The sequence below is a fragment of the Plectropomus leopardus genome, chromosome 4 (genome assembly GCF_026936395.1).
Source record: "Plectropomus leopardus strain MGB_pleo_1.0 chromosome 4, ASM2693639v1, whole genome shotgun sequence".
In the NCBI taxonomy this organism is placed as follows: Eukaryota; Metazoa; Chordata; class Actinopteri; order Perciformes; family Serranidae; genus Plectropomus; species Plectropomus leopardus.
This window is the reverse complement of record NC_142179.1, coordinates 18,188,801-18,213,131: the sequence shown is the minus strand read 5'-3', so window position 1 is coordinate 18,213,131 and position 24,331 is coordinate 18,188,801. Positions and strand designations below refer to the sequence as shown.

At 39.6% G+C, this 24,331-nt stretch overlaps 1 protein-coding gene across 7 annotated transcripts in view; it reads right to left on the bottom strand.

The window, feature by feature from the left end:
* Positions 1–23,932, bottom strand: part of pdlim5a (PDZ and LIM domain 5a) — an 84,668-nt gene extending 60,736 nt beyond the window's left edge. For 6 of the 7 annotated variants that reach the window (XM_042487560.2, XM_088076688.1, XM_088076686.1 and 3 more), the window contains exons 1-2: positions 11,894–12,043; positions 11,146–11,406 (exon numbers count right to left, since the gene is read on the bottom strand). In XM_042487560.2, coding sequence (XP_042343494.2) covers positions 11,146–11,244 — 99 coding nt within the window. In that variant the 5' untranslated portion in view covers positions 11,245–11,406; positions 11,894–12,043. Of the gene's footprint in view, positions 1–11,145; positions 11,407–11,893; positions 12,044–21,981; positions 22,194–22,500; positions 22,614–23,773 lie in introns of those variants that run through there. The other variant, XM_088076685.1, reaches the window with a different exon arrangement.
* Positions 23,933–24,331: the final 399 nt, after the last annotated feature.

The following is a 24,331-nucleotide window of genomic DNA, read 5'->3' as shown; positions in this document are numbered from 1 at the left end:
AATGTTTCACTCACAATTTATGCTCCTGAATGAGGTAAATCATGCAGTTACATCAGCTGCATCATGGAAATACCTGAAACAGGATCTAGTGTTCATCCGAGAAAATCCACTGCTCCGTTTCAGCTGTCAGAGTCTGATTCAACCAGACTGATTGCTTTGGGGTTAAAAGTTCCTAAAAATGATGATCACATCATGACTCTAAAGCCTGTTGCAAAACCAATATATCGAAATGTACAGACCACCCTATTTGCTAGCTTGATGTATAACAACACAAAAACCTGAAAAGGGATGAGTACAGTATGAGTATGGCATAATACTACAATACAAAGTAGAGAATGGATAGAAGAATAAAATAGAGACGCCTGTTCTTTACAGAAAATGCAGCGCTCCATCTGGAAGTTAGAATCAATATAATGTTTACAGCAAGTTTTTTAAGATCCACAGCCCACTAGTGGATCTCTCTAAATCTAGGATACACAATTTACTTTTGCAAAGTAACAGGAGGCCAGGGGCCAGTCACAGCAGCCTTGTGCTGGTTAAGTGTACATGGGGGCGTTAGCAGGATCTGCGGCTTAGGACAGACCACAGGGGATCCTCCCCTGAAGGTCTTTTTTTTAAACCTCTTTTTTTATGTTTTTTAAATTTTTTAATGCACTCTGGCATCTTGTTTACATTTTGAGTACAAAAAATGCCCAGTGTGAATCCTTTTTTTCTGTTTTTTAATGCATTGTCTGTACATTTTAAGTAATGCACCAAAATTCATGCATAGCCCTCTTAATCATGAGCCAGTAATTTATGTATAACCCAATTATTTTTGGAAGGCTGCAATCATGTGACGCTGAAAGAAGTAAAGAAAGAAGCTGTCCTAAGCGCTTCAGTGAGGAGGCAGGTTGGGGCGGTGAATGGGGCACAGAACACAGGACACAGATATTCAGAACTGTGTTAACTTTGAGTGAGTCCTGAGTCAGTTTTAAGGTAAACCTAACCTCTAAACCTAACCAAAGTAACTTTACTTGCTTAAACCTAAAGACATCCAACCAAGTTTCTTATCCTAAACCTAACCTCTGCATCTTTACATTAAGGATGTAATTTTATTTGTGGGGTGCCTACTCATAGGACATCATAGGAACCATTGTGTGCACATATTCATTGGAATTGCTGTATGAGGATATGTTGATTATGTTGATTAGAAAATGGTCAGCGTGCCACCCAGCACCCCATCTTGTGGGCCAAAAACTGGGCATCACTCCTCTAAATGATTGCATTCCTGTAACAGTATATGCATGGCGTGTGTTTACACATGTGTACCCATGCATGCACACTCCTATGCTGGCACATGCACAGACATACTTTCAATTTAATGAAAATAGCTTGTCTCTTTCCCTGAAGCTGTGTGTGCACCGATGTCTAATGATCACAGCCTGACTTGTATGTTAATGCTACAAACTTTAATAAAAAAAGGCTATATCGGACTGAGTTCCCATAGATAGCTCACTGCAGCTGCAGCTGCCAAACCCCAAGAACACATTGTACACATTAACCATAAAGCTTTGCACATGAGATTGAGAATCTGGCCAAGAGATCTGCCATTCTTACAAGAAGCCTCCCTATTCAAGCATAAGCCCACTCTGATACGAGCTGATGGAGAACATTATGAAGATTAAACTGCTCCTGTTATTAGTATATCCACGAAAAACTCAAATGTTTCCTCTGATATGGGTTTTCAAAATAACTGTTTCACTAACAATAATAAATTAAAGATCATGTCCAAACAAGTGTTGAAAAGTCAGCATAGTGTGTCTTTTCTTAATCTAATGACACTAAAATGTATGCTCAAAAGTAAAAGCTGAGCAAGAGTAAAAGCTAAAAAGGTACCCTGTGGAGTTTTCTTGTAAATAAAGATTGTTTGCATTTATTGTTACTCACCAACACACATTGTGTGCATCAGTGAGGCCTCACACACGCGTTGACTACATTTCCCTCCACTGAAAACATTTGCTGCTGAGCCCATTTTTTAAAAAAGTTTATACCCTGCATTGTTAACATCCGTGTTTAGTTGCTCACAGTCTTCTTCTTTCCTGCTTTTCTGGCATTGCTGCTTTTCTTGGCATTTTACTGCCACCTGTAGATCAGTGTTACCGTGACACGATTGACAGGAATGCATATACATGTGTAGCACAGCGGAGACTCACTCCCAACAACACTGCTCCATAACCCTGCAGGTCAAGAACTCCACAGGGTACCTATAATTCATTTTAGGAAAAACTAGACATCACTAACCATGCAAGTAGTAGACAAGGCAGGTCAAGGAAAAGTGTCCACACCAACAAAATAAACTCTGACACCCTGTCACAATATACCTGCTGGAAACCATTAAAACATGACATATTTATGAGTTACACGGTATTCAGGTATTGACGGGAGGATGTTTCCTTTACATGGAAATGAAGTGAGTGGTTATAGATGTAACAGAGGGCTTTATTGTAAAACTACACACAGGACCAGCATCAACAAATCTGCATGACATTATTTTGCGTTGTAAAAACTAACTGCATTTTTGTAAACTAGAAGCGAACAAGCCAGCTTTCACAGCCAGACTCAATGATGTGATTGTCATGGTGCTGGGGGACTGAGCATTGGCAGGGCTGGTGAACACACAGTCAGGAATACAGCCATATTAACACAAGACTGGATTGTTCTTATTCCATATGAACGCACTGTGTGCGTCATCAGTGGCACACACTTACAGAGGCTGTAATTAATCCAAAATGCTGGTTTTAAGTTTCAGGTTGTATCATGTTTAACTTGTTTATAATAATATGTGCTAATAGGAACACTATGGTCAAAAATGGAAACCTTGCCAAAAAAACATTAAAATGAGTTAGAACAACAATTATTTCCCTATTTTCTGAAGAAATGATGTGAGTGTTATTACTCAGTATGCTTTTAATCAAGTTGCAGCTCTGAGAGTGAGAAATTCATCCAGATCCAGGGATGAAAACTGTTTGCATGATTGGTAAGGCATGAGTTTCAAGGGGTTTCTGGTCACAGTGGCAGTTGAACAAAGAGAGCGAGATGCCTCATTGCAAACAGAACAGTGCATGCAAGGTCTCGAACCCTCTTATTGTGCTACAAAGGGGCTTGTATCTTTTGAGTTTTTGGATCAAAATTTGATCAGAATTTCAATTTTTCAATTCATCACTTAACTATTTAAAAACAGTTCTTTTCACCCAAAATATAGTATTTTACCTCAACTTATTATCTATTTGTATGCAAAATATACAATAATATATATATATGTATATATATATCTAAAAGTCACATTTACTTTGTTTTTCAACCCTGAATCCTAGAAATTAGTTTGCATGTTACTTAACGGCTTTCTTAATTATGTGTGCAGAAATTTAATCGCTGCCAGAATTATATTCAGAGATATTTCTCTCAGGTAACAAAATACTATATTCATATATCGCATATGCCTCAGCAGGAGGTGGCTGGGAAAGATGGGAGGTGTGCAAATGGCAGATCCTTGACACCAGTAGTTCAGGTCCAGGCCCCTGTATTAGATCTAGGCAACAACAGTGCTTTGGTTAATATTAGGAAAAGATTGTTATTTTGGTTAAATTTGTATTTTAAAAAACGTAATAACAAGAACTTGTTGTCCTGTCTTATGTTTAACCAACAAATCAGTTTGGTTAAGTTCAGGAAAATATTGTGATTTTGGTTAAATGTTAATAAAACAGGCAATAAATAATAATGCTCTAGTAACTATGACTGGATACTTTATTGCAAGATTGCCTATTTTGGTGGAGAACAACTGAAATATATTGTCAGTGAACATTTTGCTGATGAGTTCAGTATCAACATTTTTGCAACTTGCCAGATACGGTAATTAGCACCATTCCTTTCCTTCCTTTGCTCTGCACGATGTTTCCCTCAAATTAGTTGCATGTAAACATAATTTTGAGGAGCTAGGATGAAAAGTTGAAAATCTGATGAACCAAATAATCAAAAAATTGTAAAATCTGACCCTCTGAGAACTTTGGTTTGTATGGCAGACAGTAATAAAACATTCTGGGTAGTTTTGTGGATTAAACTTAACCCAAACAAGAATATGAGTCAATTTTGAGTAAAACCAGAACCTCCCAAACACTTTAATATTCTCTGCTGGGTCAGATTTGACCCTGAACATTTTTTAAAACACCATCAAAAATCAAATAAAATGATAACCATTGTTTTTGTGACTATAGCTATTCCGTTAAAAATAAGTAATATCTATGAGACAGTTTAACTTTAGAAATGTCAAATTTAACCCAAACACAACAGGAGGGTTACAAGTGAACCAACACTGTGAAGTAACAGGAACCACAGCCAGTTTTGTCCCCTACTCTGCCAGTAGGCACCAGACTTCAGTGTCTAGAGTCCTCTGAACAACGTCCAAACAAAACATCAAGAGCAAATACCTAAAAGCCGAAGAGGAAAGAAGATAGCTACAGCTGTTGTCCTTCTATTGAACTCCTAACCCACACAGTCATAAACGTTTTTATTTCAACCTATATTATTATGAATAAAAATGATACCAGCCATGAGGCCGGCAACCTGGGAGGAAGACAGAGGAGACGTGGCCGGATAAGCAGCTACTGTGGAAAAAACATTATAGCTGCATTAAACAATAGGGTATTCAAGTCTCGTCGCTGTGAATTCACTGCGGTGCATGTTATGACCTGGCTGTGCTTGACTACCAGGGTCATAAAAGATTTTGTGGCCTTAAATAATTCTGTTCATTCCAGTTACACTAAATCAGCATCCTTTAAAAACTTTTTATTTGTATTCTTAGTGTCTTTTATATGTTGTCATCATGTCCTTCCCCCGAGAAGTTTGTTAACTATGTAACATGAATCATCAAAATGGCCCTTAAACAATCGTAAGACATTTCAAGTATGAGTTTGTATGAAAAACAAGACACGGATTTTGGCTGCTGAAAGTATTTATGGTGTGGTTTTCTTTTCAGCATGGTTCCTGTATCGGCACTGATGGGACTTTTTACAATGGATTAGTCAGTCCATTACCAGTGAAGACAAAAATGCCTCAGTGAGTTCACCAGAAGGACCAGATAACTGTCAGCATCAATCCAGAGAAACAGGAAAGTTTTCAAAAACTAATCCCTTTCTTTTCTCTCAATTTATTACTGCTATAATGGTGCAAACCAACCTAGCAAATACTTATTGATAACTATTAAAATCAAAAGACTTGTTCCTAAACAAAAAGCCACAATAACTGCAAATCTTGAACGTCAAATCTCACATTTCAAGGAGTGCAAGATTAATTCTTGCGCTGCTGTGAACTCAGAGAAAGTCCAATCTATTACATTGTCCAAATACAACAAGTCTGCGCCAACAGGCACACACACATCAGCACTGACAGATTGATTTGTGGGGGAGGAAATGATAAGTTGTTGATTCTGGCTCTGGGATTATTTTACTAAGATAGATAGATAGATACTCATAGGGAAGCATGGGACTTGTTTGATTAAGATGGATTTAAGTATTATTAAGTCATACAGAGGAGCTGTCAACTGGCTCTGGTAGTCTGAAAGGTTAAGGCACAAAGTAACCAGCTCCGCAGCAGGTTTGAGGACTGGACAGTGATGCAATGTGAGTGTAAATACTGTAAGAGGAGGAAATAGAGGCGGAGAGGCGGAGAGGCATACAGACAGAGAGAAAGGCAGATACTATGTACAGAACTTAACAGTCTTTGAAATAGACCCATCGCTGTGGTCAGTTGTTATCATCGCCTGTTGAAGCGTCTCTGGGGAGACAGGAAACAGCCATCGCTGATGCATTTCCAGGAACTGCATTCTTCCATGAAAAGGTTTTAATATAGATTAGCTCTCCAGTCAGCTTCTATAGTCACAGTACAAACTTTATCATGTGTGATTAACGCTTCTTAAAAACAAGATATTTCTCAATAGAGCTCCAGAGGAAGGATTCATTCAGTGATGACATTTAGATGCATTATTAAAAAATCCTTCTAGATGTATAGCTAGAATTACTAGGATACTATTTTACCAGAATTGGCAGTTGTATTCCTCTGTGAACCACTGAAGTTGCAGTTACAGCTGACATCCATGTTGGACCAGACTCACATGTTGCCATGACAGGTTACAATGCTTTAAATATGGATGTTGTTCCAAAGAAGCTACAACTTCTAATACATGGATACTTCATACACATGTTCAGCCCGGGAGCAAAGATACTATCAGCACAGTTTCAAGGTGGGCACCCAAGATTAATGTCACTATTTCAGGATCTAACCAAATGACTCCCATCGATTTCCTGAGTTATGACATTGAGTAATGGCCAGAAAATTGTTTTTTCAGTACATTTTGATGAAGCTGACCTTTAAATTTTTGGATATAAAATGTCATCAAAAGGCAGATGCCTCTAACTCATCTAAAAGTACGTTAGTGCCAGATTTGAAGATATTCCCTTGGAAAAAATGACACAGCCGAGATCACGGTGACCTTGACCTTTGACCACCAAAATCTAATGATTCATGACTGATTCCCAGTGGACGTTTGTGCCAAATAAGAAATAAGAAATTCCCTCAAATGAATGGGACAGACAGGAAACCCCAAAACATAATGCCTATGGCTGTTGCTGGTGCAGAGCCATTTTGCATCTAAGATGTACTACTGCTATGTACCTGTATGATAAAACAACATTAAATAACAGAGATAAAGGAATTATCTCCCTTAAAATGTTTAAAAAGTCTAAATTTACCTATCCTTCATAATGTCACAGCGTGCACTTTGAGTCTCTTTAAAGATGCACTCAACACCCAAGATGCCCTCTGGTCAATATTCAGTTAAGACCTGGGAGCTCTTAAAACACAGATAGAGCTCAGAGGCCTGCCTGCCTCATGACTCACTGACCTGTGAAATGACACATCTATTTTCAGAAGCTTAATGCACAGGCTCCCCTGGGCTGCCTTCCCTTAAATTATTTTAGCAGTGGATCCTGTAAGTGGGCTGCCCTCGGAAAGGTTTAAATATTGATTCACTGTGTTGTAAATTTAACTGGGAAAAGAGGGCAGCTATTTTCTGTCTCTACACATGAGGGATCTTGACGTTGGAAATCCTTTGATCCGTAAAACAAGTAAATGGATTTCACAATAAATGGTTTTAATGAGGATTAACGGTAACTGGAGTACAGGCTATTTTCTGCTAAATCTTTTCAGCAGCAAATGTCCATTACATAGTTGCCACATAATTTGACAAGGTAACAAAGCAGTCTGGAGCTTATAGTGCCAATCATGTAGGTAAACTATTACAGCTTCTGTTACTCTTTAAGCCTATCAACAGTCACGTATCTTTGAGGAAGACCCCTACCTGTGTTCTTACGGAAATCCATTCTGACTAAAAGAACAAGCATGCATATCCAGCTGTTTTGCTGTGCGTTGCAATGTATGACTGTATACAGAATTGTTTTGAAAACAGGATATGTTCAAGGTGCTGCAGGCTATCAATAAATATACTTAAGTAACTCTTAGCAACCTCACCCTCTCACAATGCCTACTTTTGCAAGAATCTTTCCTTTCTTCTCCAAATATCTCCTTTTATGGACTACGTCAAACTGGGTTACTGTGGTAAAATGTTTCATTGGCACTTTGAGAAGCAGCACCGTCAATCTTGGCCTGTTATAAAACTGCTTTTTGACACGGTGAAAAAAAAGCAGATCAAAGAAGCAGTGAGGAAAAACAGCAGTTACTGGGCAGATAGCTCAGAATGTACAGTTGCGGTTACACCTACTCGACCCTATGATGCAATACGGGCACAATGTGATAATACCGTGGCTACGATTTGTGCCGCAAACGAAACACACAGTATATCTACGTACGTATGGAGCTTAGCAACTGCAGCTGTTAGGGTAAGTGTGGTTTGGCAGAAGTGCTGCGTTCCCTAATAACCCCTTCTTAGAACCAAGTCCATGGTTGGACTGGCAGAGAGCAGCGTGTCTGGGATACACAGCAGAAACACACAATGGATAAGGACATGTGTGTGTGTGTGTGTGTGTGTGTGTGTGTGTGTGTGTGTGTGTGTGTGTGTGTGTGTGTGTGTGTCAGTGATCTGTGGTCAGACGTGCAGACCTTCATCACCAGAAACTAAATTTAATAGGTCGACTAAGGTTATGGTTTAGTTTGATTCTTGTGTGGGCTGAAAACTTTATTGTTTAAGGGAAGTGAGACGTAAAATCTACTGAGATAGAGAAATATACAGATGCAGGGGCAGAGAGAGAGAGAGAGAGAGAGAAACAAATAGGACAGTATGAGGGGATGATGGCATGGTAAGAATGAGGAGGCCAGAGAGGCCTATCTAGATGGATGATCTGTTGAGGGACATCATGAGTTTGTGTCACATAGATTGTCTGTCATCAGTCCTCAAGTCACCCTTAGTCCCTGTATATAGTGGGAGATTTATTCCCATGCACTGCATATCAGTATCACTGTACATTCAGTTTCATGCTGCCACTCTCCTTCTCTATGTCCTCACGTTTCTTTCCAAAGACCCAAAGTTAAATAAAGGCCACCCTATACTCAGTTTTCCCAAACCAGATGCACTGCTGTTCTGTTAAACAATATTCTTTTTTTACGCTTCGAAAAATTGCCACGTAATACAAAACAATATGGTATGTAAATAAAGTATTCAAAACTGTGAACCAAAGGGATATGACAGAGTTTGAATTTTTGTGTGTGCAGAAAGTTTTTGTTTACACCTTTTGCTGCACTATTAAGGAACAATCGATGGCACAGAAATAGAAATACATGATCAAAATGTGTTTTTCTTATGTTTATGTCTAAAATATCTGACATTGACTATACTGACTTGTATCAGGGCAAAGTTTGTCACTAGAGTGTTTTCACATTCCTATACTGAAGGAGGCGATGTCAGCATTTCCCTACAATCGGAGATTCAAATGCACGCTGGGCAAACTAGACTGTATACATCACTAATATGAAAGCCAGTTGCTTCCGAATGCAGGAAACCCTTGTGAGCAGAGTTTGCTTTAGTATAGTGAAAGTTTTGACAGCAGATGTGGTAGAGTATGCAGTTTTTGGATGCAAACCAAACCCTGAAGTTTCTTTACACCAGTTACCAAAAATCCCATCAGAGCAGATATTAGTGTATGTTTTGTAATTATTAATGCTGTGTCAACCAGTTAGCCTCCAAGTTAAATGACAACATAAATAAAAGAAGCCAACACATCTGCTAGTCTGATTTTGGTGCACAACAGACTCCTCATCTGAGCCTGGGTCTGACTGAGGCTCAAACACGTACTGCTGAATCCCTCCAATGTTTCCTCAACACTAGTGTGGGCTGAAAACTTTATTGTTTGTATCTTGATGCACGTTGCTGTTCACAGGTAAACAAGCATGAGTAGCGCTGGAGAATGTGTAAAGCAAAAGCAAAACCTGCTGCAGGCAAATTTCTCAATGAGGGAGAAAGAGTAGCTAGATCTGCTTTGAGCTCTTCAGATGTCAGAAAATCATGTTAAACATTAGTATTTTTATATACTTTAAAACTGAATCTGTCTTGAGAGGAACTTTAGTTGTTATTTCACTTTTGACTGATTAAGTGAAAAATCACTCATTGAAGTTGGAATTTCAAGACATGACCAGATCCTAATCTGGATACACCCATAAATATAGAAGCATACTAAGTCATATTATCCACTTACACTTTGTGGTCTTAAGCAGACCTAACAAACATTTACTATATCAGCACCAAAAACTGCACCAGCACTTACACAGCACTCACACTCCTGCCAACGTCTTGAAACCGCAAACCATATAACTGTCATTGTGATACTGCAGTAAAGGTCAGAATGAACTGCTGAGACAATTATAGTTTAGGTGCTGCCAATTTCTCTGGGAATAAGAAAACATTCACTGACCAACATCAACATTAATTTCCATCAATCATTTAGAATTTTTTTTTGCGCTGCAGAATTTTTTTCTTATAATTTGTTATTTCAGATGTGACAGCATCCACATATCAAAATTCAAGATTGCCAATACAGAGCTGCTTTTAATCTTTAGCTTGTCCCTGTCTTTTTCTATTTCTGTCCTCTGTCTGTCATTTATTTTGTCTCTCAGTTATTCAGATAGCGTCTTCCACAATTTTGAGTCCATGCAAAATGTGTCTGTCTGGGAGTATGGACTCCCAGACACACACTCACACACATACACAACTGTGGTAAGAATTCACATGGCTTCAGTTAGTGGGAAAAGTATCACATCCAAAGTAATAACACAAACATGGCAACCCAAAGCGGCCCCAAGGGGGATTGGCACAGGACCTGGCAAGCCATTCATCATCAGTCTCATGTTGCCAGGAGTCTGTACACTGCCAGGTCTAGTGATTTGTGTGTATGCATGCACATGTGAATGAACTGCATGTGTGTATGTGTGTGCAGCGCATGTATGCTTTACTGTATTTTGTGTGTGCCAATGAAGCTGCACTCTCCAAGCAGAACGGAACAGAAGCTTGAGCAAGGGATTATCAGTTTCAGGATCATACTTAAGTCAAAGTGATGAGGGAAACATATTTGTGTGAGCTTTAACGTGTGAACGAACAGCAGACTGGGAGGGCAACAAGAGGTAATACTAGGAGTAGACACTGAAAGGCAGAGAAACCAAGGGACCATCAAGTTACTTGTTCAAGCAGCCGGACTGAAGCCAAGATTTGTGTGCGCCAGAAACTGTGATTGCGTTCACTACAGACACTCAAACATAAAGTGGAATGCACAGAGAGTGAGAAAAGGTTTCCTGTGTGGTCGATACATGACAGATGGCATATGATTCAGTTGGGCTATCACATGTGTGGTAGTGGCGAGGTGGTGAAAAGATGGACAGGAGGATGAGTGAGAGAGGGGAAGGCAGAAAGGGAATCAGTTTTCATCTTTTAAATTACTTATCAGCCATGGGGCATTGCCGGGATGCCATTCTGCAGCTGCACTGTGATGAATGTATGAGGAGATAAAACAGGGATGTGTGCTCTTATCACATAATAGATGATACTACTTAAGAGTGTGTTGGAATGGACGTATTATCATGTGTCTGTGTGTCCATTTGTTTTAGTCTTACCCTGGAGATGGTGAGGGGCATGTTGAAGTCCTTCCCTCCCTGCAGCCTGAAGCCCCAGGGGGCAGGGCCTACGAGTGTGACGCTGTAGTTGCTGCTCATGGTCTCCTTGATGATGTCAAATGCGTTCGGTGCTGAAGTTACTGACAAGCGACGATGTTGTTGGTAGGAAAATATGCTGTAGATCACGTGATATTAGTGATGTCACCAGGTTGTGATGATAAGAATGTCGCTATGGCTCCGGTTGGGATTTTGTTCCAAGATCTGAGAGAAGATAAGAAGGAAAAAGCATACATTAGATTTGTTATTGTGTGGTTATATAAGACAAAGGAGGCGAGAAGAAACATTTGGTGATGGAAGGCAGGAGAAGCCAAGAGGATGGTGCAATGAGAGGAGACAAGAAGCACATGGGAAAAGGAAATTTGAAAGATATTATCCAATGTACACTGTATTACAGCCACTGTGAGTAAACACGCAAAAAATACACATATTAAATGTGAATTTTCTTTCTTCGTTTATATTTAACAAATTATCAAAATTTCATTATTCAACTGGCTGCACACTAGTAAGCAGGTAAAATAAAAACACTTACATATGCAAACACTATGCTGCAGCAGTTCAGTTCCATTAAAACACTAAAAATACCCCCCAGGACACCCTCACAGGGGACGATTACATAGCTAACATTAAAATAAGTGCAGAAAATTTCCTACCATTTAGTGCAATTATATTGTTAATGGAAAGGCTGTACCTCTTTAATGGAAATTCCAGAGAGGGAAATAATTCCTTCACAAGCAGGTAGACAATGTAATCCCTTGTCTCCCCTTGACTGTCCCCTTCCCAGCAAACACACTGTATGTGTGTGAGGGAGGCAGAGAGGGATGCAACGCTTTTATATATCGGCTAAAGACAGAGGGGAGGGGAAAGGTGGAGGAGGGCAGAGAGAAGAGGAGGGAGGCAAGAGGAGGAACGGCTAAAGGTTAGGTTGGGAGGAGAGAGGGAGGAGAAAGAGGAGGGGGATTGCACATGGGTGGAGTGACACAGAAGAGGAGGGGAAGTGAGGGGAGATGATATGAAGGGGGAGATTAGGAGATGGGAGGAGGCAACACTGAGAAACTGGGAAAAAGAAAGGGGGGTGGGGGGATTAAAGAGAAGAGTGTGGGAGCACTGCACACAGAGAAAATGACAAGGGGAGGGAGAGAGGGGTAAAGGAAAGGGGACAGTTTATCTTTCATCCAGATATTTTGGGAACATTGACTCAGTGCTGCAGGCTGCTTCATTTAAGGTGGAACTAGCCGTAACCAGATCACGACCCAAGAGCACATCCCAAAGGCTTTGATTAAAATGCCTCTGAAAGGTTACCATTATATGATACGATGGGGTGACAGTGATTGGATACAACCTCAGGATCGCCTTGCTCAACTTCTGTTACATGGTTTGGAAAATCAAAGCAAGGATGTGTTTCATCTTTAGTTGATGTCACACTCACTTTTTTTTTAAACATTTTTAATTAACTATTAAAGTGACTCTGTCTCCAAATTTATTTTTGAAGGCTACTTTCTATCACAGCTTTCTTTCAGCTTTAGTTGCTGGATAGTATTAGGTAAATCTGGTGGTTGGTTTTCCTTAATTTAATGTATCATGCCTCTAACCTTCTTTAAAAGCAAAGTACACTCCAAAATCAAAATCCTTTTTTCCCTCTTACCTGTAGTGCTATTTATTAGTCTAGATTATTTAAGTGTGAGTTGCAGAGTGTTTGAGATATTGGCTGTAGATATCTCTCGATTATGTTGGAACTATATGGCACTCAGCTGATTGTGCTTATAATTGCCCAAATATACATTTGAAAAACTCAACAGCAATGTCTATTTCCAGAAATTATGACCCGGTTACTCAAGATAATCCACACACCTTGTTGTAAATAGTTTCATGTGAGAAGTATTTTATTTCTACCAAAATATACCTGCCAACCGTATCATTGTGCAGAGGGACGTGTGCATCCACTCATGACCTAGCAGTAGATGCACACTTCCCTCTCTGCAGTGATTTGGTTGGTGGATGTTTTTCAGCAGAAAGAAAATAGTGTCAACATGAAACCGCTCACATCAAGGTGTGCGGATTATCTTGAGTAACAGGGTCATGATTTCTGGAAAGAGACACTGCTGTTGAGTTTTTCATTTGTATTTTTGAGCTCTGGGCACCACAAAACCAGGGCCATCTAGCTCTATCATACTGGAGAGAAGGCAGACATCTCTACAGCCGATATCTCCAACACTCAGCAACTCACACCAAAAAATCTATACTGATAAATAGTGCAAGTGAGAGGAAAAATATATTATTTTGATTTTGGTGTAAACTGTCCCTTTAAAAATCACAATGCCAAACAGAACCAGTCAAGGAATTAAATTAATTAATCTCTGCCTCATTCTCTGTATATTTTGGTACAGACATTTAAGCAGTGCAGTGCCCAAGTGCAGCACCATCCTGTCTATCTAATTTAATTTTCAGTGTCCTCATTATTTATGTCCAGACAGCTGGCAGGTCTTCTCCTTCAGCACTTTTGCCCTGGCTTTTGTCCATTCCCCCTTTTCTAGCCCAGACAGATCAATATTGACTTTGTATTTAGACTGATATAGTAGTGGCTCAATTAAACACTCATCCCATTCTTTTCTTGGCCCTGACCCCACACACACACACACACACACACACACACACACACACACGCACACAGAGACAGAGGATACATCTTGCCAAGTCACAGCTCTGCACTGTGTTCACAGAACTGCCTGATGAGTTCACAGTCAAAATACGTTTCCAACAAATATCAAAGAGGAGATGGAGAGCTTGAGAAATAAGTTGGACATGAGCTTAGTGCACACAGAACTAGGAGACAAGTGGGGGAGGAAGCATGCTAAATATCACATTTAACCTGCCTCTTACACTTTTATTAAGATAACATTGTGACGGATGCACAGTATGGGAAGATTAAATACACAGTCACACACACATAAACACAGGATGCTCTTCATTAACCTGCTAATGGACGTTCCCACAGTGGGTCTAACACAGACAGCGCACACTTCTTCAGCGCAGCCAGGTTCAACAATAGCAGAGCGAGTCCTGGGAGGAACAGAGACGGCAGAGTCATTAACCCTGTTTCCTCTGCAGAGCTGAGGGGGTCTCGATGGGGTTAACTTAAATTTTACAGCAAATGTAATTACAAAGGGCATGGTGATTATTCAAAGCACTAACACAGATGGTTGCTCATGCCTGTTGTAAAAAGGACTAACTGACAAAGAAAATGAGCGAGCCCTGGTTAGCCTTGTTTGATGCTGTGGTGAACATCAGAGGACCGAACCTTTCTCAGACCTGCCAGCCACTGTAGAAACCATGCTAATGCCAGCACTCCCTGCTGTTTAATTAAAAACACTCTGCTGATTAACCACAACAACAGTTACCATAACACCCTTTCTTCCCTTTCCAGATAAGATCCCACCTTTAACACTGCACGCCTAAGGTCAGGAGTGTCCGAGGCAAACAGAGAACAACAGGAAGTCAGGTGTGGAGGCACAAACTGAGACACTTAGAGAGAGAAAAGTTATTTTTCGTGCTAAATGCTCGTTAGAAAATGATTCAAGTTAATAGAACCTGACGGTGGCTGCTCCAAAGTCATCGGCCACTCCAGCCCCTGCATCCTTTTACTTTTGGCTGTGCTGTAGGCATATTGCTTTATTTCCTACTTTGGCACTGAATTTCAACTTTTACAACATTTCAAGCAGTGACAGCGAGCTAGAAAAACAAGAGTGCACCACATGCACAGACTGTACTCTGGTGCTTTGTTGTTGTTTTGAGGGCCTGATTATGCAAAATACCAACTAGGTTAATAACATTCAGATACTTTACAGTTAATATAAGAACTAACAGCTGATTTAATCTGTTTAATCCATTTTAAAGAAAATGTTTCTCAGGGGAAAAATGAACCCTGTTGTGTACAGATAATGCTTAGTCAGACAGACAGACACAGACAGACAGACAGACAGACAGACAGACAGACATACAGGCTGATAGATAGATTAAACAATCTTTAAAGTAGTGGTCAGAATCACCAGGAGCTCCATCATACAATATTATCATCATACTTAAGTAACAATACAGTATTACTGCCATGTTAAATGTTCTGCGACGTGCTGAGGGTTGTTGTAACATATATTTTCATTGCGATTAATTACCTTTTTTCAAGTACTATTCTCTCTAAAGGAAATCTCTGTCAGAATTTGTTTTACCAAATAATATAAGCAAATTTTCAGTCTGTTCATACCCGTCAATCATCTATTTTGCAACAAAATGAAGATTCTATTCTAGTTGACTACTAAACATTTTAATGTATTTGGTCTATTAATGATTTATTGATTTTTTTAAATTGAAACATGTCTGCGTATTGATGCAATATTGTCACAGAAAATATCATAGCAGAGTACTGTACTGATTATTCTCCCACTGCTTCTTTTAAATAACAAACAAAACTTTGAATCATTCAAATGCACAGAGTAATCAAAGGTTAAATAACTGTCAGCTGCACTTGTTTCATGTTCCAGTGTCCCATGTGACAACAGCACTGGTTCTGAGTCCCATGAAGATATAATTTCTAAAATATAGGCCCTCCCATGGGCCCACCAGTCTACTTCACTGTTTCTAAACATTTGATCAGTGGCTTGTATTGTCAAAAATGGCTAATGGCCAGAAAACTGTAACAGAGAGAACAAAGGAGATTTGTTGGCCACAGGATAATGATATCAAACACTAACAATAGAGAGTGCGCTACAGTTCGAAACCTCAGACACCCTGCCAGTCCTTTGTTCTGTCAAATGGTCTGTTCCAGTCCCCATATGCTCACCTCTCCACATGCTTAATGATCACAGCTTAGCCCCCAGCCAACACACATGCTCACAAACACACCCCGAGACAAGCCCCACCCCTTGATGGTATGATAATCTGCCCCTTTAAATGACATTTAATGCATCATCCACGTGAATAAAAGGGGGAGCACCCGCCCCCTATCCTACCAGCTGCCCTCTCATACACACAGACACACACACACACACACACACACACACACACACACACACATAGACACACACACACACACACACACACACACACACACACACACACACACACACACACACACACACAACCTGTAGGGGCACAGCAATGAACAATCTGTGGTCTGAAAAGCACTCATTCTAAATTAGTTTGAGGTCCTTTCAGTTAAATGTGTGATACTGAAATTATAAATATACTACAGATATAACGGGCAAGTGTGTGAACGTACCTGAATGTATGCTGTAAAGAGGGTTTGATTATTTTGTTGAACTTCTTGTATTTTATAGTTTAAAAATCTACTAAAATGTGCTAAAAAAGTTACCTTATAATGGGATGATTCTGCTGAGCAAAATCACTCAGCAAAGGTACACTGACATTGGTAACTGATTTCAAAAGACCTTGTAGAGGCAGTTTTGTTTAGTGGAAAATAAAGGAGTGGAAATTGTGAGTATTTTCTTGTCTCCTTCAGTTAGACTGATGAGGAAATGGGCAGCATGCCATACCTAAATAACCTGCAGTGAGAGGGCACACACAAACCACAGACACCACACAAAAAACTCCATAATCACACAAATTATTCAGTATACAAACATCACTCGCAGGTGTATGCACGCTGATTTACAGGTAGACAGCCAAACCTGTTTGAGGTTGTTTATACTGTATTGGGGAGAGTATTTGTCTGCCCACCATCTAATCAGTCTGACCCCTCCAGACTGATATAAGCCTTACTAATCCTCCAACCCATCTCTGTAAATACTGCACAGTTAGGCGTAGGGGCAGAGTTAGGGTAATAGCCTTTTCTTTTCCAAAGGTTTTGCTAGTTAAGTCAGTTAAAATGGTTTCCATCCTGTCCTGGGATTTAGTTTAATTTACTGCCAAACCAGTAATGGTAGTATTACCGCTATAAGTAGAGGGGACTGGGGTTGGTTGGCATACAGCTATTTTCTTGCTGTCACAGAAACAAAAATGTAAAATAAGAATGTTTGCTTTCTTTACCTGCACTCATTTGCCATCTTAAACCTCTGAAAATCACTTTTAAGGTGAGGGTGACATTTTAGTTTAACTGTGTCAAACATTAAAAAGTAGTTTGTGGACAAAAGGTGTTATAAATCTGTGTAAGAGATACTGGAAAAGTGTAAGATAAGATGAGATGTGAAAGTCAGTGATGAGTGATGGTAGCTGGCTGAAATAATTTCATCACAAAGTTTGGTCAACTGTGAATGTGGTTGGTTGGCACATGTGCAAACTAGAGATGCATAATATTGGATTTTTTGCTGATATTTAATTTGCAGATATAAAATGACCTATTTGGACGATAACCGATACAGATATCAATATATACACTTTTTCCCCTAAAAATTTTAGTAATAATCAAGTTTCTTCTGTACTGGAATTAATATCATATTATGCAAACTGTTGCCACCAGCAGAAAGAGACATAAATAAAACGCTTTTCTATGTATGTAATGTTCATTCATTGTGCAAAATACGGAAAATACTTAAATTTGGGGTTGATGTTTAGTACATGTTCACTTTGTCAACAACAAGAAAACAACAGTTTGTAATATTGGCAGAAATGAGCATTTTGGCCATTCCAAAATTAATCTTAAAACCAATATCTGCCGATGTCGGCAGATGACATGCCAATATCATCATGCATCCCCAGTGCAAAAACAATTTTAAAATTAACAGCTGTGACTATATAAACTGTATTTTGAGATTAAAACTATTCTGAAAGATTAAAAACAATGTTTATTTTGTATTATTATTTGACAAAAGCTATTAGACATTCCTACTGATGAATTGTGAAAAAAGGTATTTTGGTTTTAAAAATGGGCTGATAGTCTATAAAATCTTCATGATTTACGGTTCCAGTTTGAATTAAAGGTTAAAATTGTTTCTAGTGGTTGCTTATTTTTTCCTTAATAATACCACTTCAACATTGTGCCATCCACGTAACTTTGATCACAAATTTTAGAAAACACTGGTGCAAATTAAGCCATATTCACATAAAGCTGAAACCTTAACCTTTCATTTGCTGTTGTCTAGAATTTTCTAACACAAATCATGCCAGAGAAATACAGCAGAGAGGGAAAGGTATGCCAACCTACCCCTATATAAAGGCTTTTTCATTATTCGTAAAATCCATTGTAATGGGAAGCATGCAGACACTGGACAGACCAATATTCAAGGTTTCTCACTACTTATAAACTTTTCGTCTGGTCAAGGAAACTAAGTCCTTTATACCATAGGTTTCCATGGAAACACAGAATGAAATCCATTAAAACTTCAAAAATGTGATTTTGCCTTAATTTGATGCACCTTAGACATATCTCTCTCCATAATTCAGTGTGCTATATAACAGTAATGCTGAAAGCTTTCGTGGAATCCAGAGATGAGCTTCCTATCAGAGCTCGGTATCTTCTTTCTGAGCTCAGTCACTGTTTATAACCGCTCGCCTCCACAGTGGAAAATATTCCTCCCTGCCCACCAGCCAACCAGACGGACAGACAAATACACCGGGAGACAGACAGCTCAGCCCAAACAATTGTCCATCCTAACAGAGATAAACTGAGAGAAAACTGGCCTCAGATGCACAGAGACATGAACACACACACACACACACTCACACTCACAGATCACAAATAAACACACAATTGCTTAATGTTTGAGTCAAGTCTGGGTCAATCAGTGAGAGGCATTTTAAGAGCCAAATGTAATGCTGCCCCTGTGACACACAGTACACTTGTTCCCAGAGGCGATCCACCCCTCAAGATCAGCTGTTCTTAATTGCTCCTTCCATTTCTGATCTGGAAGCGCGGTGATGAACGCTCATCACGGACCTCTCCTTTTTTGTGGCACCACCCTGAGGCATAAGTACATTTTGTCATGAACGCTGATGAGCACATTCATTCTCCCCGGAGGATAAACTTTGAGCCTCCCTTTCCAAACTGAGGGGCAAACAGGGCTACATTACATCATTTCCAGCAAACTTCCCAGAGAACAATGAGCTCAAATGAGCATCACCGATATGGTCTACTCTCTGGTACTGCTCAGCTAAAAACACAAAGACTCTGAATCTGTCAGCGTGTTAGCGTGTTGTTCACCACAAAGACTGTTCGTTACTGGTACCAACAACATTATCTTCCCATTACCTCTTCAACTGACTTTAGCAGTTTAGACAATAGATACTCAGTTGTCCTGCAGTTATTTCAGACATGAAGTAACCACTGCAGGTCACATAGGTACATCGATCGAACACGTTCTCATCCCAACTCATCACATGGTGCACCTTTGTCAGTGGACCTCTGCATCTACATATTACATCTTGGGTATCCTTCTGAATCTGTTGTTTACGCTCCGGGATGCCGCTATTGTGATGTCAACAAATGCACATGGTGGGATGACATAGCACATGGTTGTGTTAAAGGCAACAACAGCATGGATGTTTAGGATTAGGGGAAGGAGGCACATGGTACGGGGCAGAAAAAACATCACATTAAAATGGGAAGTAAACATCAAACTCCTGCATTAAAGGTCCAGGTTTGAGGGACTCATCCACCTCCCCTCCTCCAGCCTTGTTCCATGCGAGCATGAAAAGGTGTCTTTTGGCGTCATGCACGTACGCCAAAAGCTCTGACAGAGCAGAGCCATTTGACAGGTTCTGAATAAGAATGACCCGAGAATGCATATAAGGAAAATACAGGCATGGATGTTTAACATTAATACAAAATATTAGCAATAATAGGGGGAAAACGATCTCTCTATATATATACCAATGTACCTACTGTATGTATCTATCTATATATCTGTGTTTTGAGACTAGGACAGCTCCCTAAAGGTCAGTGAAACCAGGAGTCGACTTGCGTTGTGTCAGTCAAATCACGTCTGTTCTGACACTCTATGTTCTAGTGTGACTATTCTGCCATGAACCAGACGCTGGTCCAACTCCCTCCGCTGCTGTCCAGTGTGACTGATTTTTTGGCAGCCAGTGCATCCAGCAGCCCAGCAGGAGAGACTCTTCAGCCACTAGCTGAAACTAAAAAAATGACTAATTTAAGTTACTCAAAGAGGGCAATATGCTTACGGCTGATTTTCTGTGCAGTGTTTATGTAATCTTTTTTCCCACGGTGCAATGAGAATGAAAGAGAGCGGCTACTTGCTGCTGGAAAACGTCAAATGAATTGCGGCTAGTGGTGAGACAGCTCCAGGAACATCTTGGAAAATAAATAATGAAATATTAAATCTTTGGAAAATCTTTTTTCTTTCTGGTTTTTAGGTTTTGGAAGAATTGGCATTAGCTTGCCACAACTGAGGTATGACTGATGTCTATAGGCTACATGTACTGTTATTTCCTGTGTACAAAACAGCATGGTACACACTTATTGTGTTTGTGCCAAAACAATATGGTGATTACAACATATTTTATAGTGTATTGTGTATATTGAGTATAAATCTTTTTCTTGTCTGAGTGTTGTCCATATCAAAGATACATGTGTGTATGAGATATTGCTGACAGCATTCTGACATTACAGTTCGTCATAACTTTTCATGATAGAGTGCGTGCGTTATATCAGCCTCAGTGTCAAGACACTGGCTTTAGTGGATAATGAATTATGCATGTATTGTGTGCTTCCTATCACCTTTAGGCCAATATGCACTCATAAATCCAGTAGCATAACTAAAACACAGAAACGCCTCATGCACAACAACACAACATTTTTGGTGCTCTAACTTGCATCCCTTTCCAAAGCTTTACTTCCTTTCTTCAGAGCAGACAGCAGCTGTTCTGTGTTGACTGCAGAAATTGAGTGAACACAGGCTATAAAGAGAAAAAGGTGACGTAGGGCAGCTAAGATCACAGGATGATGGAAAGAAGAACGTGATGCCAACAAATCGATGAAAGACGAAGGATTCACAATTAAACCCAACCTCAACCTATGTTTAATCAAGTGCTATAGAGTGTGTGTGTGTGTGTGTGTGCCTGTACTTGCCATTGCTGCCCATATATCAGTGACCAGAGGCAGAGCTTTAGTATTCGCGGGGTCTCAAGGGGAGATCAAAGCATCTGCTCCATTCAGCACAGACTAAAGCATGACCAAACATCAATACCACCCCACCCCCAACACACTCTTCCCGCACCTCTCTCTCTCTCTCCCCATGTGTACATGTATAGGCTTCACCCACATTACACTTCTTATTTATTAATGCTTTTTTCCACTCAATTTTACCTCATTCTTTTTTACATTAGCTTCTCTCCATCTTCCCTAATGACATGCAAGCTAGTGTTATATTTAATCTCATATTTTAATTGTAATGGTAACCACTACAGATGTGCTTAGATTGTGTCATATTGTTGCAATAGCACAAATTTAACAGTGTTGACAGACAGCCTAAGGTCAACATGTAACAAACCACTATCACCAACAGGGAAGGCATGACACAAATAGCCATTTGAAAAAAAAAAATAGGGTTTTATGCCTATTGGTAGAAAAATCACATCTCTTGCAGTGAAACCATTTTTTTCTTTGTTCAAAATTGACGTTTGAAAACCACTTAGAAGACCACCGAAGCTACATAATCAAGCGTACTTACAGTGACTCAGCGACCAACTTCACTATTCACTTAAGTTATAAATAAAAGTGGAAAACAGCCACGAAAAGAGCTAGTAACCACTGAATTTGACCAAAATAAAAGGGCAGAAAAGGCACTGGTTAAGCAGGTGTTTATAACTCACAGTGTGTCGACGTGCAGTGTCTCGCTGTCTCCTGCTGTACTCCTCGGTGTCCCGGGACAATTTACAGTTTATTACCGTCCTCCTGCTTATTGAGCTCTTTGTGTGATAGGTCCATCAGTGTTACAGCGACGTCATCACGTACATCACGATGCAGCGTGGGTTCAACATCGGGGGAAATTAACTTCTCTTGATTGCAAATGCCTGTAAACACACTTATTGGAGAAGAAAACCCTGAATTGCAAATATTTAAGCTACTTAAGGGACGTATCGCAGACTATAGTGTTTCATTTCAAAGAAACTAGATCCCGTTAGTCAATAATTCAATCGAAGATTACGCGAAATCTCATTTAATTAATGTTTAAATATAAATTAAACCTCAGGCAAGAGGGTGTGTTCCCACGCATGCGTAGGTGGAGTCGCTCGTGCATGTCCCTGCTTCGGCATATGATGAGCATATAATAAAAGTAGCCGCATCCGTTCACATATAGGCAGAGGAGCTTCCTGCCAGGTATGACTTACATCAGAGACCAGTCCTGCTTGTTGACTGGTTATTATGTATCTCCAGTTTCAGTTGGGAGCAGCTTGGTTTCACTGCACGCGCTTATGCTTCCCTGCATGGTGATGTAATCTTTCTGTAAGACACATACACAGTCACACAGTCACTCATGCACATCTGCCTTTCATGAAGTTTTGGGTTCACGGACAAAAAAAACAGTGAGAGATTCATTGTAGTAATGCAACAGTCTCACAATCACAATTCATACAGTATCATTAAAAAACATTCTAAAGAATCAAAAACTACATGATAGTAATGCACAGTAACATGGCAGTATGTGATACCTTCTATCTGCTGTTTAATGGCAAATTTGATTGTGTAAATGTAAGTGTCAGGTGCAGATTAAATGAGCAACACACAATATTCTCTTTTACTAGAGTGTGGATTAATGTGACATATTGCTTATTTCTTTAACTTTTCTTTCTAAAAAGACTCCACTGTATGAAAAGCTGCTGAAATAATGTCAACGCGCCGCCTTCCACAGTGGGTAAATTCACGAGAGCCTTCAGAAATATGATTAACTACGCCCCTCTAGTGGTCATTTACTGTCATTACATATGAAATAGTTATATTTCATAATTCATGCTGCTCATTCATGATAATTATGCAGTTGTGAAATGCAACATTTAAATACAAATCTGCGCTACACGAGTATTTTCCTGTTATGCAACTTTAAACGTACTCTACTAAATCTAAATATCATACCCTTTTATTTTACAGTGTGTATGATTTTGGGTGATTTCAGGGCATCTAGGTGGACCTGCTCCCAATATAGATATAATAAACTCATTCTAAGGAATGGAAAAACATAGTATAATAAGAAAACAAACTTATTCTTATTCCTTTTCTGCCAATTTATACCCCCAAATCCTACTCACTGAACCTATAAGTTACTTTTCAAATTTCATTTTTTTCATACTTCTCCTGTCAAATAAAAACTATTTATTCCCAAATTTGTAATTTTGTAATCCGATTAACTCAAGGATTAAGTGTTTTTTTATGGATTGTGAAAATTTCCCTACTTCTTAAATTAAACAATTTTACAAGCCTATGGAAATGCATTGTCATCAAGGTCTTTTTTTTTAGCTCACTAGAGGTTGACTTTTTGGTTCTGGCAGATCAGTGACACTGCAAACCTATGGTGATCTTTGTCAGGCAGCAGGGAGAGGAACCAAACTCAGACAATCCAGTCAACAAGAAGTTCAGTGATTGTAAAAGTCAGAGTATAAAACTTACTGGCATGGCTACCAAGTCCGAGCAGTAGTAACAGAATCCGCAGGTCAGCAGGAAGAGGGCATGACGAGGTTAAGCCAGGTACAGATCAGGGTATGAAGGTATGATGCAGTTTTAACAATCGGAGAAAGAGCAAAGTGGAGATGGGCTAGCATAAATACTGAGGGGCAGGTAGGCAGGTGGATGTGGAAGTCACGTGACTGAGTAAAGTGACAGAGGTGGGAAAGTCTGGGGACATCTGGTGGATGGATGGAGAATTGCACGTCTGGAGAGTTGCTCGCATGAGTATGAGTCTGCAGGGAAGAGAGACCAGGTTGAACTGAGGAACAGAGAGGCAGAGTAGACAGAAATAAACACAACTGGGTCAGGTGTGACAGGACCTATAGAATATGATACATTGTTATAGATTAAACTACTCAACACTATATAAAGTAGTTTAAATTAGCTAAATCTTCACCCTTTGAAAACTGAGCAAATTGGCTCAATTTATTTCAAAAACATGGGAAGAATGCAATGTGCAATTTAAGAAGAAATGACCCAGAAATTAGAACACAGTTAGTA